At 38.2% G+C, this 15,017-nt stretch overlaps 2 protein-coding genes across 3 annotated transcripts; one reads left to right on the plus strand and one right to left on the minus strand.

Moving 5' to 3' along the window:
* Nucleotides 1-911: 911 nt before the first annotated feature.
* LOC107738168 (signal peptide peptidase-like 2B) lies at nt 912-7,872 on the minus strand. Its single transcript, XM_016549884.1, has 15 exons — nt 7,747-7,872; nt 6,284-6,400; nt 5,916-6,098; nt 5,749-5,838; nt 5,533-5,672; nt 5,288-5,430; nt 5,113-5,209; nt 4,915-5,031; nt 4,757-4,838; nt 4,597-4,671; nt 4,450-4,512; nt 4,260-4,359; nt 4,043-4,120; nt 3,757-3,917; nt 912-2,336 (listed from the first exon to the last, which is right to left on the minus strand). Exons 1-15 carry the CDS (start codon nt 7,792-7,794, stop codon nt 2,163-2,165), a joined length of 1,668 nt encoding a protein of 555 aa, XP_016405370.1. The 5' UTR covers nt 7,795-7,872; the 3' UTR covers nt 912-2,162.
* Nucleotides 7,873-9,983: 2,111 nt separating this feature from the next.
* Nucleotides 9,984-14,803, plus strand: LOC107738169 (death-associated protein kinase 3-like). Of its 2 annotated transcripts, none has more exons than XM_016549885.1 (9): nt 9,984-10,255; nt 10,984-11,071; nt 11,816-12,176; nt 12,730-12,859; nt 12,962-13,010; nt 13,131-13,157; nt 13,279-13,431; nt 13,765-13,810; nt 13,898-14,803. In XM_016549885.1, the coding sequence occupies exons 2-9, from the start codon at nt 11,010-11,012 to the stop codon at nt 14,429-14,431; spliced, it is 1,362 nt and encodes a 453-aa protein (XP_016405371.1). In that variant the 5' UTR covers nt 9,984-10,255; nt 10,984-11,009; the 3' UTR covers nt 14,432-14,803. The 2 variants fall into 2 exon arrangements, with proteins under 2 accessions (XP_016405371.1, XP_016405372.1); XM_016549886.1 differs by lacking the exon at nt 9,984-10,255 and adding an exon at nt 10,387-10,452.
* The last annotated feature ends 214 nt before the right edge of the window (nt 14,804-15,017 follow it).

Here is a 15,017-nt window from a genome sequence, read left to right on the forward strand (position 1 = left end):
CAGTACTCCACTGTGATGCATTAGATCACAGTGATGAGTATTAGAACCAGTTCTTTTGAAAACTTAAAGTTGGCGCTTTTTTCTGAATAATGTTGTACAAGCCTGTTGAAAAAACCTGCATATGCTGGTTAGGTATGTTTTGAAGCATGGCTGCTGGTTTAAGCTGGTCCTGAGCAGGAGCTAGTTGCTTAGGACCAGCTTAGAACCAGCACATGACCAGCTAAGGTCCAGCTTAAACTAGCTCATGACCAGCTAGGACCAGCTTAAACCAGCAGCCATGCTTTAAAACATACCTAACCAGCATATGCTGGGTTTTTTTTCAACATGGTAGAACATCAGAACAGAACACATATAATCTATTGGCATTGCAAAAGATCCATCCAGTAATCATAGATCAGAATAATCATTTTTTTCGTCTTCTGAAATTGCTGTTCATTCAGCTTCTGTTCATTAAAAAAAGAGCTCTCTTGCCCAAGGCTCAATGACCTCTTAACAACCTCTTTTACAAGTGTAATTTCTTTTGTTCATCTCTCTGCCTGCCACTTCAGACTACTTCAGTATGGTTCATTTTTCACACAATAGTTTATACAATATAAAAATGTGGGCCGTTTTAGGCTTGGTCATACAGTTCAACAATAACCTGGAGTTAGAAGTGAGTCCAGTGAACCAGATGAAAGAGAGTGAATCAAGCACTCTGGTGGTGTAACCACAATCCAGGAAGTATCATTTCCAGGTCACAACCACTATGACTCATAATTTGATAACATATAACCCACAATTATACGACTTTACCGCTTACCTTTTAATGTGGGAGGAAAATGCAAAGAACTCATGATACAATACATTTTTGCCAGTAAACATCCGAAGTATTTCTCAAGTGATCACGCACTAAAGCACAACAGTAGTCCACATAACATAATGCATTATTCCTTTAATATGTGCACTCTTCAACAACTTTTCAAAATCACACTTTTACAGCATATGTCGATCTCTAATCGAGCGCTTCAGCATACATGACTCTGAAGATCTCTGACACACGACCTCCAGACATCAGGAGTATTAATAAACAGACAAAATATCTGGATTACAACTTGTCCATGTTATTCCACATGATCATATTGGCCCAATAAAAACGAAACACGCTGTAGCCAAGTCGAACAGATATCAATGAGACAACAGTGCCACATAAACTTCTTAAATAAACCTGATGTACTGTAACTTAAAACTGTTAAATCATACAGAGAAAATAATATCAGTGCTTTACGCCGAAAAACAACTTTAAAAAGTACCATGAATACAAAAATCCTACTATGAAACAGAAGGACTGTCACTCAATAGTTGGGCAGGAAACTGTTCTTAAAAACTGCACTTCTTTTAAAAATGTTTGCATTTTTGCTTTTTATTTTGAAATCTCAAACATCCCTTCCATTAAGTAAACAGCACAGTCTAAATACAATGCTTTCAATAAGCCACGAGCATATGAATATGATCTATTTCAATGCAACTAAAGCTGAAATCGCATCCCAAACCAAAAAGGAAGTTTTTGTTAAATTATGTGTTGTATAACAGTACTGCTCTTATTTATACAGCGTACCGTGATATAAACGATTAACAATCTTATCAACCTACAGCATTTGTATCTCAAAACTCAGGATGAAACGAATAAATCATTATTCCCAAAGCCTTTGGTTCATTCGGCCCTTATTAGCACCGTATTTTAAAGGATGTTACAACAAGGACACAACCCGTCAGTAATGCATTAAGCCAAATAGAAATATTTTCAGTGAGCTGTCTAGAATTTTCTTGACATTTGTTTTCAAATGTCTAGCTGCATTTTGTTTCATTTACTGAGAGAATGTTAATTTACAAAAAACAAGGAGGGAGAACAAAAATAACAGAGTTGAGATCCTTGTGAAGAAGATAAAAGCGATCCATTCTGTGCCCTCCTAATGCCAACAAAGGTGAACTTGAAGCAAGTTGGCTGAAGCACAGCAGATGTTGTTGTGTCTCCTCCTTCTTTGATTCAAAGGACTGTACAATTTCAAAGGCTTAAAACAAGTGCACTGAGATGTTCATACTGCTCAAGTCTATTACATGTATGGTCAGACATATAACTGACTTCAAAAAATGAAAAAGAAAGTAGCATCCTTCGAGTCTTGTCTTTATGTAGTAGATGCATCTGTAAGATGCGGAACTTCCTCTTGTGCTGGTGGAGGAGGGTCCTCACACTGATTGGTCGTTTCAGAGTCTGCCGGCTCAGGATTGGACTGGGGTTCATCTGTGGGCGGTCCTGGGGTTTGAGTACAGTTGATTTGTTCCATGACAATGGGAGGCGGCTGAGGAATGAAATGAGACGCATATGATGAAAGAGAAGTAAAATTGTTTTTAAAAAATGTAATTAAATTCCAGATATTTTTATATATACACTACTATTCAAAAATGTGGGTTCAGTAAGATTTTTTGAAACACTTTTATTCATTTGAATAAAAAAACTTTTATTCTGCAAGGACACATACAAAAATAGTACATTTACAATATTACAAAGATTTCTGTTTCAAATCAATGCTTATCTACTTTCTATTCATCGAAAAATCCTGAAGAAATTGCCTCGGTTTCCACAAAAACATTCAGCAGCGATTTTTTTAACATTTTCAAGATTGATAATAATATATTTTCTGAGCACCAAATTAGCATTTGAGAATAATTTCTGAAGGATCATGTGACACTAAAGACTAGAGTCATGGCTGCTAATAATTCATCACTGGAATATATTACATTGTCAAAATATATTCAAATAGAAAACGATTCTTTTAAATTGTATTTTTAATCAAATGAATGCAGCCTTGGTGACTTCTTCCAAAATTAATAAAAATCTTACCGACCCCTTTTGAATGGTAGTGTATATATAAATATAAACAGCAATACCAATCCAATTGCAATTTAAAGCAGAAGAAAAATGTTAGAATCACTTCAGAAGTGAGAATGAGAAAATGGCTTCTGATCTATAACTTAGTGAAGAAGTGAACAATCAGAGAAGATGACACAGACCAGATTCTTCTCATACAGGAAATCACCATAGATTAACTCAAGACCAACAAATCTCCAGGCCTATTATTAGATAATAGGCTTGAACACTGTTAGCTAAAGAGCCGAGGAAATGAAACATAAGCCCTCTTCTGGCACACACTGATCTCTTACCAGACCTAAAGGAGAGATCTGGTGTTTATCAACCTATTGTGATGTGAAACGGTAGATTTAACTTGTGTATATCAGTCTGTAGAACAGCATTTGCTCTAGGGCTGCACGATAAATCGCATGCGATTTATCGTGCAGCCCTAATTTGCTCATACTGTGGTTTAGAGAAAAATATTTGGATGTAATAAGCTCAGTCAAACTGGCATTTGTCTAAAGCCTTCAAAATCCCTTTTTACTACAGGAGGTAGAATTTCTATTCAGGATCTCTGGGATCTATTGTTGTAAAAGTTTCTAAACATTTTAAACAAATGCCTGTGAAATCAAAGGATGTAGATTCTGTGTTAAGAACAGTTATACATATTGGAAACGAGAGTTTTATTCCTAAGGTTGACACCGAACCCCTCCTTTAAAGAGAAGAAAACACCCACAGTAAAAATGAGAGTAAAATAAGAGCGGAACAAAAACACGTGGGTGAATTTACTCAACTGTAAGTCTAGTAACTGTATATAACCCTAGAACTTTTCCGACTGCAGAAGGCACTCATATCAAACTGGTATTCACCACAAATCCACTTCCTGTCCAGAACAAAGGCAGCTCCTTGCGCCACAGTGCCACCGCAAGGCTGGTGAGGAGCGTGCAAGGCACCAGGTATAAGAGGGCAGGCTGACCCATCTGCATCAGCGCCAGAGCCACAAATGTGATGAGAAGACCAATGCCGTAGCCTAAAAACAGATCAGATTCACAGTCTTTAAATGAGAGGCACAATGTATGGTGCATGCTTAAAAGATAATAAAAGCTAGAAACATCAAACAACAAATCTGAATTTAAAAGGTAGTCAGTGTCTTACCAATAGTGCAGGCCAGAAAGTAAATTCGAGAAGTCTGCATGAGAATGTCAAATCTGTGACAATATGCTACCAGCAGACCTGAGGAAACAAAATGTCATTATTAAAATGAAGTACAAGATAACTAAAAGAAAATTTTATTTTGGTGCATCACTAAGTTCTTTCCGTGAATCCTGGAAATCTGTTCATCGTGCAGCTGATAGTGACAAAGTGACGTTACCTGGTACCAAGATATCCCCAAAACCCAGGAGAGAGAATGGCCGGTCACACAGGACCAGAGGAGAAAAATTCAACCTGGGCACTTTCAGCACCATGGGAAGCTAATTGAGACAAAGACGGCAAATTTGACACCAAAACAATATTACAAATAAGTATTTAAATTTATGCATATTCAAAAAACACCTTCCTACCTTCTCATGAGTAGAGGAATCAGAGGGGCCAGCTGCCACCTCTACCATGATACTTTCCCCACTCTGTACAGAATAACATACAAAAATATACACCAAATAATATAAAATTCTATTTTACATCAGTTTCAGTAAAAAAAAAACTCATACCTCAGTTAAGAGTGGTGTTATGAAAACAAAAAACACGTCATACACGAACAGCACGACCAACAGCAGAGTGCAGGCCTACAACAAGAAGAAATGGATCATCTCCACATCCTAAATATGTTATTCTGGCCACCGGCAGCATCCACCTGCATTTGAAACTCACCTTGAAAGTGGGCAGCCGGATTGTTTTCAGCATGTAGAGACAGAACACGATGCCTAGCGCATCCTGAAGTATCCATGCCCACCTAGGGAACATAGTTTTTGATTAGATATACTGTAATAATGCTAAAAGTGTCAAAACCTAAAGTGTTCTATTCTTACTGGTCTTCATTGCGGAAAACTCCCCAGGTGACACTGACTGCTATACAGAAGGCTGAAAGGATCAGCATGCGCACCTGTGGCCGCTTGTGACAGTATGGCAGGTTGTTCTCAGGTATCCTGTCAAAACACAACAAAGCATTTCCTTCTATAAAAAGCCAGAAAGAATCCTATCTAGTCTTTCTCATGCACATCTCTAACCTGCATTTCCCAAACGGTATTCTTCGGACAAAAGGCCAAAGACAGCTGTACAGACCGACGGCAGATGCCAGACAGAACGTTGCGATAGTCATATACACTGTGAAAGAAAGAGTGAGGATTAAACAAAATACAGACAGTTTACTGAAAGACGGTAATAACTGATTCGTTTATTTACCCAATTGATCATAGAAGAAATACAAGAGCACCAGCATAGAGCAACACATGACCACAAACACACAAATCATGATGGGGGTGACGTCAACCGTCTCCTCGTCTTGTTTCTCGGCACCGTCGTCCCTCTTGTGCTTCATGTAACGTCTAAAAGCACAAAGATGTGAGTTTAGCTGAATAAATTCTGCAGGCTGTCAGCTTTATCACCAATTTATCTTGTAACCTGTGCCTCAAGGGCACAATTCTTACTTTTTAATGTCCCTGCTGCCAGCCCAATATCCACCGACAGCCACTGTGCCCACCGCCATCAGGAAGATGAGCACCATGTTGTAGTCCACCACCGGTTCATTGGGCGCATACATGGCCACCTGCCTTTTCTCTCCAAACGTCTAAAGACAGAATTCTTTTTTTGTTGTTGCCTTTGTAATTACAATATAATATGTGTTAAAGTGATTCTGAACTTACCTTACTGATGTCCAACATGTCTTTATAGCTTAGCAAGGCCACTGGGATGCCTATCTCTTCATACTGGGACTTGTTGCCTGAGGGTGGAGTCTGTAAATCATTTCAAACAAGTTAACTATGTTTTGACGAATGTTCATGGCGCCATTTATGGTGTTATGATGTGTTACCAGTCTGTCTTTGCTGACGATCAGAAGTCCCTTGGCACCATTGATCTGGGCCAATCTGACTTTTTCATAGAAAGTGCAATTTCCTCTCATCACCATTGGGATGCTGTTTGGGAAGCCACCCTCAGGTACATCAGAGGGGGAGCACAGCACAGAGGTGGTGAGATCATAAGTCTGCAGCCGTGCCTGAGGAAAACAATAAAGGGTGAATGAGTGGCAGCTCTGTGATACTAAATTGTAACTGCAGTTTCAGATACAGCAGGGGTTTGTTGGAAATGCTGCAATTGATTTGAAATCCAACAGTAAGAAATCTGGGGATTTCTATTTGTGTGTGTGTGTGTGTGTGTGTGTGTGTATAAATTGCTACTAACTGCTTTACTGAGGTCCTGAGGTAGTCGAGCCCACTGAGAGTTGAAGAATATGCAGTAATCTTTGCCTTTACTGTTCCCCCCATCGCTGAAATGTGCCATGCCATATTCACCTAAAACCTGTGAATCAGAACGGATACAGCTTAGGTTACTGGTTAACAGGTTTGTGCATAAGATTGCTGTGCAAAGAGGGAAACCTTGGAAAAGGGAGAGAAATGCATATATGTCTGTAGCAAATAGGTGCCATGAACTTGCATAAAGTTTTCTAAAACTTATAAAACCTCATAGAAAAAAAAAAGTGAATTATGTTTTCTAATCTATGCAAATGTTTGACTTTCATTTGCTACCTGTTTTTAGTTAAATAGTATTAGTTTCATTTAAACTTGCAGGACCACATCAGAAATTGTGTTGTTTTTTGTTTTAGTGTCACTGAGATTTATTATATTACACTATTTATTAAATGAATAATTTAAGTAGGGTTTAATGTGTGTGTGTGTGTGTACTGGTATATATGGTTTATGAGGACACAAATGTGTATAATGACATGGTTACTACAACGTAAACATGGTTTATGAGGCCACTTCCTGTGTCCCTGTAAAATAAAAGCCTTAAAAACATACAAAACGGTGTTTTATGAAATTCAAAAATTGCCAGTAGTTTTCTGTAAGGGGTAGGTTTAGGTGTAGGGCGATAGAAATAAGTTTGTACAGTATAAAAACCATTACGCCTATGGAGAGTCCCTGTAAACCACAAATGCAAGTGTGTGTGCCATTACATGTTCTTATAGCATGTAAATATATCTCATAATAACAGCTCACTGTCACCCACACAAACACATCATCAGGTTAATATATGACATTAGAATAATTAAATAAACATGAACCAAACAACATAAAATGCAATATAATACTCCAATGTGAAAATAATACATTACATTATCTAAACAAATATTGTTTCCGAAAAAAGGCAGTAATTTGAAAAATGTATACGTATTGCCTTATTATTTTTCAGGAATTTCATACTTCTTACTAAATATAAATATAATTTGGTAAGGTATATATTAAAGTAACGTAAACGAAAGGGTTTTTACTTATGTTTACATTGTTCTTCCGTTAAAATTACTGACATTATCTGTGTACGGTATCACTGCTTGCAAAATAAATAATCAACTGAAAATAAAGGTTTATCATTAATGGTGATCCAGCAAAATGACAGTTTGTCGCTCGTTTGATCAGTGTTTTGTATTTGTTTTGCTGTAATAGTGTCATGTCGAGAGGACTCGGCCGCGCGGCCCCCAAACATGCACGAGCACATCCTACTGAAGTCCACCGCAAGCTAATCGTACGTAGCATGTAGCTAGTAATCATCGGCAAAAAAATAAATAAAACAAATTGGGTAACGTTACAGACCAGTTGAGGAGCCCACCAAAAAGAATACGGATTCTTTAGTGTTTTCTTACGTCTTACCTGTTCGATCAAAAGAGCTGCCCAAAGGAGACTTGACAAAAATCGCATGATGCCTGATTGTTGTTGTCTCCCCCATCCGCACTGCCCTCCTCCGACTCAACTATCAGCTGTTTACGCTTATCCCGCCCACGTTCTGCAGTACGTTGCCGATTGGCCAACTTCGTCCGCTTCCGAACGTCCACTCTTGGCCTATTGGCTTTCGCTCTAATCAATTATATTTTAGCCACGCCTCCACTTCTTAACATCCAAATTTGTCATTTCTTAGTGACATCATATTTTACGGCCAGTTTTGCAAAACCCTTAGGCCTAAATAATTTAAGTCCTTTGTTGTTTTTTCCTTTGATTATTGATTTTTTTCAGTCTCTGGCTTTCTCACACAGAACAACCCCTCTTGGACAACATCCAGTCTGGTTTCAGAAGTGGACATTCAACCGAGACTGCCTTGCTCTCAGTTGTTGAAGCACTAAGACTGGCAAGAGCGGCTTCCAAATCTTAAATACTTGTCTTGCTGGATCTGTCCACTGCTTTTGACACGGTTAACCACCAGATCCTCCTGTCAACCCTAGACCACATTGCTGAAACTGCCCGGTCCTGCAGATTTGCTTTACTGGCTATCTGCTTTGTTTTCTAACTGCTTTGTTTTCTTTAAAAAAAGGCCTCTAACACTAGCTTTCTCTATACTTTTCTATTCTATTTGTTTTCTTTTTATTTATTATATAATTTAAAAAAACCTTGCTATGTGCAAATGTGTTAGGCTAACTGAGACTTTTCATAGCACTTGCATATTTTTGCTCATTTGTTGATTTTGATTGCTTCCATTGTCCTCATTTGTAAGTCGCTTTGGATAAAAGCGTCTGCTACATGACTAAATGTAAATGTAAATATATATTTTTTTCTAACTACTTCATTGCATCTTGTCCTTTGTTTTTGTTCTATGTTTTTGTTGTTTTCTTTTCTTTTAATAATCTACATGCTTACATTATCATATTTTATTGTATTGTTATAATTCAAAGTTTCTTCTAATGTTATTTTGAAGAGAATAAATAAATAAATAAACTACAATTATTACAAAAGAATCAAGTGATTTTATAGAATATGAGCATCATCTTTTTCCACTGACAGACATTATCTGAACATTGTCACATGACAGAAGATGGTTTTAAAGGTGACACTGGCCACATATTATTGACTGTCTGTTTTCCACTTTTCAAAGGTTGCCAAAAGTCAGGAGTCCTCAGTTTGTATTAGAATGAAATGTGTTTAGATATATTATTTTATATATAATATTTGGATATTCTGATTTGTCATTTTGTCAGACCAAATGCATTGTCCCAAATAGGTACAGGTATTTCTTCTTTTGAAAACAAAAGACGATATTTTGAAGAATGTTTGTAAGAATACAGTTGGCACTAGCTAGCCATTTACTTCCATGGTAGAAAAGAATAATACTATGGAAGTCAATGGCTACTGTCAACTGTTTGGTTACCAACATTCTTCAAAATATTTTGAGTTCAACAGAAGAAATGAACTCATGCAGGGTTGGAACAACTTGAGGTGAGTAAATGATGAGAGAATTGTCATTTTTGGGTGAACTATCCCTTTAAGACCATTTATAGTAAACATCTAGTCGTGAATAGGCACAAAGAAATAGCTACCTTAATGCTGATCTATATAAATGCTCACAAATCCTGCATACATACAGTTAATGTCAGAGATGTCCCAGACAAATTATGGTTAACAATGTATTTTGAGTGTGTTTTAGCCTAACTGCAGATTTAACGTGTCTTCAGTGTGCAGAACTTGCCTAACTTTGCTGAATACATTTTCCATGAGATCAACACGACTTTTGTGGTTTTTCAACAAACGAATGAGATGTTGTAGCTATTTTTTCTTAACACAGTATGATAAACATCTGAAATGTGAGCTGAAAATGCTTTATATGATTACGTCTGGAATAAATGACACAATTACAGACTCACATATCACAATAATATGTATGCACAGAACGTCTTCGGTTCGCCTGACATCAACATGCAGTAACAGATTATGTACGTGAGGCATAGCTGAACTTCATTTAATACACCTGCTCAGTAAATAATGAGGATTATTTGACACTGGCAATGAGGTTAAAATCGGTCCCTACTCCCTAGCACTGTGGATGTCTCTCTTGTGTAACACTGATTGACAACAAAAAGTATTTCTTTATTTATTTTTGTTTCTTTATTATTAGATTTTCCAGGCAAACTCATTCTTTCATTCATTAACACCTTTTTATATGTGTTATGAGTCTGTTGTGGTAACACTGACAAAGGAACAGTGCAAAACAAGCCCATACAAGTAGTTTTTAACTTAGATCAATGCTAACACCTGGCAGACGCTTAATAACAGGTACACGCAAATTGACATCATCCTGCGGTGGCGTCTCGATGATGTCACTGAAAAAGCCACGCCTCTCCAGAACGCAGCAACCGGAAAATACCCATTGACTGAGGAATGCGGCGACGTTAAGGTATGTAACAAACTCTCAGCGTTTACTTATCATAGATAGCGTTTTTATAGATAACATCATTAATAGCACATAAGAGAAAATCTTATATATTTATTCCGTAATGTGTTTTGTGTGTAACTTACGTAGCTTGCCGGTGTTCGTTGGCCATTTCTTTTACAAGTTAGCCAGATGGCTACCTGGAAATAGTCAGTGCTTTGGTAGATATTTTGTGTATTATCGTAATATGATTATTTCGTATTTCTCTTACGAACCTATTGGCCACATTTCAGCTTATTTTTGGCTGTGAAACAGTACCTCTGAGCTAAAATAAATGCTTGTTATTGTAGTTATCTTTACTCATTAAGGTTCGAAACACGACTTAAAGCATAGCTTTTGAGATGCATTTTTAGTGTAAGTTTGTACTGCACTGCAGTGGTAAGATAGCTGTTAAACGTCTGTAATACAGAAACAAAAGAAGGTTACAAAAAATCTGGCAACCCTGCTTAATGACTGCAGGTAATGACGTAAGTAGGAATAGAATGCCCACATTCTGCACATGGAACTTCTCATTCCCATGTCAGTTTAAAATCCAACTTCCTGTGAGGTCAAGAGTAAATACCAAAACATGTGCACTCTAGAAACCATTTATAGTCATTGTCAACAAAGTGTCAAAATCTTTAGTGGACTGAAGACAAGGTCAAAACCGTGAAACTAAACTATAGACCTTATTTCTGGTCATTTTCTAACAGATTGATTCATTTGAAGTCAGCAAATCATGGCTGGCTTCAGGCAGGAGGATGTGGAGCTATACTATGAAATGGGAGAGGAGTTAGGAAGGTAAGAGATGTCATTTCCCTCCTTAAAACTCTGTAAAAACGAATTTAACCTGATTTAAAGTGATCTCACATATAGTGAATAAAACAAAGATTAAGATTTGAATTAGCCTACTATCTTTTTAATGTTTGATTAAGCACTATAATTATGTAGTTTTGAAAGCTCTAAAAGGTAAGTGAATACATCATAGTGTTTGGCCTAGAGTTGCCAAGGGAATGGAGTGTTTGTGCTTATCAGTGCGGTGTAACAACAAACATTATGAGAGTCCTGCAATTTAAAAATCCCCAGCACAGTGACTTAATCATCTGCAAACACAAGCCTGGCCTTTTTTCTATATATGGACGTGGAGATTTCTGTGCTGTGCTGCTGCAGCATGACATCACTGCTTTACAATGCATATGCTCGCTCTCTGAGCCTGAGAACAGCTGTAGTGCAAACGAGACTACTGAAAAGATGGGCCAGAGAGGAGCCATCAGGGGAATATGTCAACCACACATTTTATCTGATTTTTTAAGAGTTTCCTTGGTTGCATTATGCAGCATTTATACCATTTACCTAAACGAGTACTCTCGAACTCCTTTAGAATGTTACTAGAGCTTGGTTTTGTGGAACGTACAGTATGTTCTTCTGTTCATATATGTAGTGTTTTTTGTGCCTATTCCATATCCTTATTTTCTATATGCAATGACATGATTTCTTCTTTTTCATTTCTGTTTTCTCTGTGTATCATTGTACCCTGTTTCCCAGTGGGCAGTTTGCTATTGTGCGTAAATGTAAAGAAAAGAGCACCGGAACAGAATATGCCGCCAAGTTTATCAAGAAGAGACGGCTGTCATCCAGCCGACGAGGTGTGAGCCGAGAGGAGATCGAGCGAGAGGTGAACATCCTTCGAGAGATCCAGCACAGCAACATCATCACCCTCCATGACATCTTTGAGAACAAAACCGACGTGATCCTGATTCTGGAGCTGGTGTCTGGAGGGGAGCTGTTTGACTTCCTGGCTGAGAAGGAGTCACTGACTGAGGAGGAGGCCACACAGTTCCTCAAGCAGATCCTGGACGGAGTTCACTACCTCCACTCGAAACGCATAGCACACTTTGACTTGAAGGTGAGCACTAGGATGATTTGTTTTAAAAGAATAGTTCACCCAAAAATGCCATCCAATGTGTAGTTACGTCATCGCAACAGATTTGGAGAAATTTCACTTGCTCACCAGCGGATCCTCTGCAGTGAATGGGTGCAGTCATAATGAGAGTTCAGACAGCTCCACAAGTAATCCACAGTCCATCAGTTAATATCTTGGGAAGTGAAAAGCTACATGTTTGTAATAAATCCATCAATAAGGTATTTTTAACTTCAAACCTTTGCTTCCGGCTAATATACATAATCCATAATAATGCTTCCTTCAGTGAAAAAGCTTCATTCACCTCAGAGGATCCATTAGTGAGTAAGCGATGTAATGCTACATTTCTCCAAATCTGTTCCGATGAGGAAACAAACTCCTCTACATCTTGGATGGCTTGAGGGTGAGTACATTTTTAGTTTTTTTATTTTTGTGTGAAATAGGTTTGCTATTTATTCATGTAGATGCAGTTCTCAAGTTATTTTTGGGGGAGCATGGAAACATGTACTACAAACATCTTGAATCACTTTGTTTTCAGCCTGAGAACATAATGCTGCTGGACAAAAATGTGCCGAACCCCAGAATCAAGCTGATAGATTTTGGAATTGCTCATCAGATTAAAGATGGAAATGAATTTAAAAACATCTTTGGAACCCCTGAGTTTGTTGGTGAGAACCTGAGATTATTATAAAACTTAATAATTTTTATCCTTATTTATGATAACTTAATTGGGTGTCCTTAATCTTTGTCATAACTTTTAACCTTTGTAGCACCGGAAATTGTGAATTATGAGCCTCTTGGCCTGGAGGCAGATATGTGGTGAGTCTTAGCTATCAATGATATTTTTAAAATATTGGTTAGATTGTTAATAAATGATATTCAGTTTCAGTTGTTTATTTTTGCTCATAATTAATTCTCTTGTGATTGTCTTTCCCGCAGGAGCATCGGAGTTATCACATATATACTGTAAGTTGTAATGTCACATAAATGACTTGTTTGGCTGTATTGATTGCATGCATTTTCCACACCCAGATGATGCTGCTTTACTTTGCTTGACTAATATTAATGCATTATTAATTGTCTGTAGCTTGAGTGGTGCTTCTCCGTTTCTTGGCGAGACCAAACAAGAAACACTTACCAACATTTCAGCTGTCAACTATGACTTTGATGAAGAGTACTTCAGCAACACAAGTGAGCTCGCCAAGGACTTCATTCGCCGACTGCTGGTCAAGGATCCAAAGTTAGTCAAATCCAGTGTTGTAACTAAAGCTATTAAAAATTATGTAATAAAAATAAAGTGTAAGCATTAGATTTGTGACCCTGGACCACAAAACCAGTCATAAGGGTTTTTTTTTATTTTTATTGAGATTTATTCATCACCTGAAAGCTGAATAAATAAGCTTTCCATTGATGTATGGTTTGTTAGGATTGGACTATATTTGGCCGAGATACAACTATTTAAAAATCTGGAATCTGATTGTGCAAAACAATCTAAATACTGAGAAAATCGCCTTTAAAGATGTCCAAATGAAGTTCTTAGCAACATTCCTGTTTATTTGCTTTTAACATTCAGGAAGAGAATGACAATCATGGACAGTCTCCAGCACCCCTGGATCAAGGTTCGAATGCTTCTCTTTTTCTCCCTCTTGAGTTTTGTCACCGTTTGAGCAGTGCTTGACTAGTTCCCATCCCATCCCCCCATACAGGTGATCAAGAGGCGTAACGTTCGACCTGAGGAGAGCGAGCGCAAGACCGATCGCAGGCGTCTGAAGACCACCCGACTGAAGGAGTACACCATCAAATCCCACTCCAGCATGCCTCCCAACAACACCTACATCAACTTCGAGCGCTTCTCGCAGGTCATGGAGGAGATCGCAGTGGCCGAGGATGGCCTGCGAGAGCTGGAGAAGAACCAGCGCTCCTGCGCTGAGGATGTGGCCGCTCTGCTCTCCATCTATGAGGAGAAAGAAAGCTGGTACAAAGAGGAGAACGAAAGCATCGCTGCAGATCTCAATCAGATCAAACAGGAGCTGCAGAGAGCACAAGCCCTGCGCAGACAGAGCCAGGAAGAGGCCCGCGCCACCATGCTGTCGGCCAATGCCCTCAAACGCAAGTTTGGCCGGTTGGAGAACCGCTATGAAGTGCTCGCTGAGCAGATGGTCTCCGAGGTGCGCTGGGTTGAAGAGCTGGTCCGCTCTATTTCAGCTGAAAATGACACTCGCAGCACTAGCATGGCTTGAGCTGCTCTGTTTGCTTTCTGAACGCAGTGACTATCTAATATCTTCGCTTGATAGAGTATTAAACTTTGCAATAAGCTTCATGTAAGCCTGTAGAGTTCATGTTACTCCTAGAACAAAAGCAATGCAAAATGGTATTTTCTATAAATGCTGAGTGAGGGTGTGCATGTGTTTCGCCTGTGCATTGCAGTATCCTTATGTGATGCCGGTCTGTTACAGCTGAAGCAAGCATTTAGTATGTTTAATCGTCACCTCAAAAATATACATGCTGGATCAGTAGATAAAAAACGAGTTTATTTACAACTCTATTACAGCACTCAGAGCAAAGCATATTAATGTACATTGTGAGTAATGCACTACACAGTCCTCTATGAGGAATTAAATAATCTCAAGATGCCAGTTGCTTTTATTGCTCTGCATGTCCGCTTTTCCTATGCAAATCGAATTCTAATTTTATGATATGAGACAAAGTAAATAACTTCTACACTTATGATAGTCCTAAATGCTGTTTTGAATGATCTGTACATATATCTAATACTCAGTAAGCTGCAAGCAAGCATTTAGTATTTTTAATCGTCACCTCAAAAAT

Source organism: Sinocyclocheilus rhinocerous, unplaced genomic scaffold, assembly GCF_001515625.1.
Source record: "Sinocyclocheilus rhinocerous isolate Xijiao unplaced genomic scaffold, SAMN03320098_v1.1 scaffold254, whole genome shotgun sequence".
Lineage (NCBI taxonomy): Eukaryota > Metazoa > Chordata > Actinopteri > Cypriniformes > Cyprinidae > Sinocyclocheilus > Sinocyclocheilus rhinocerous.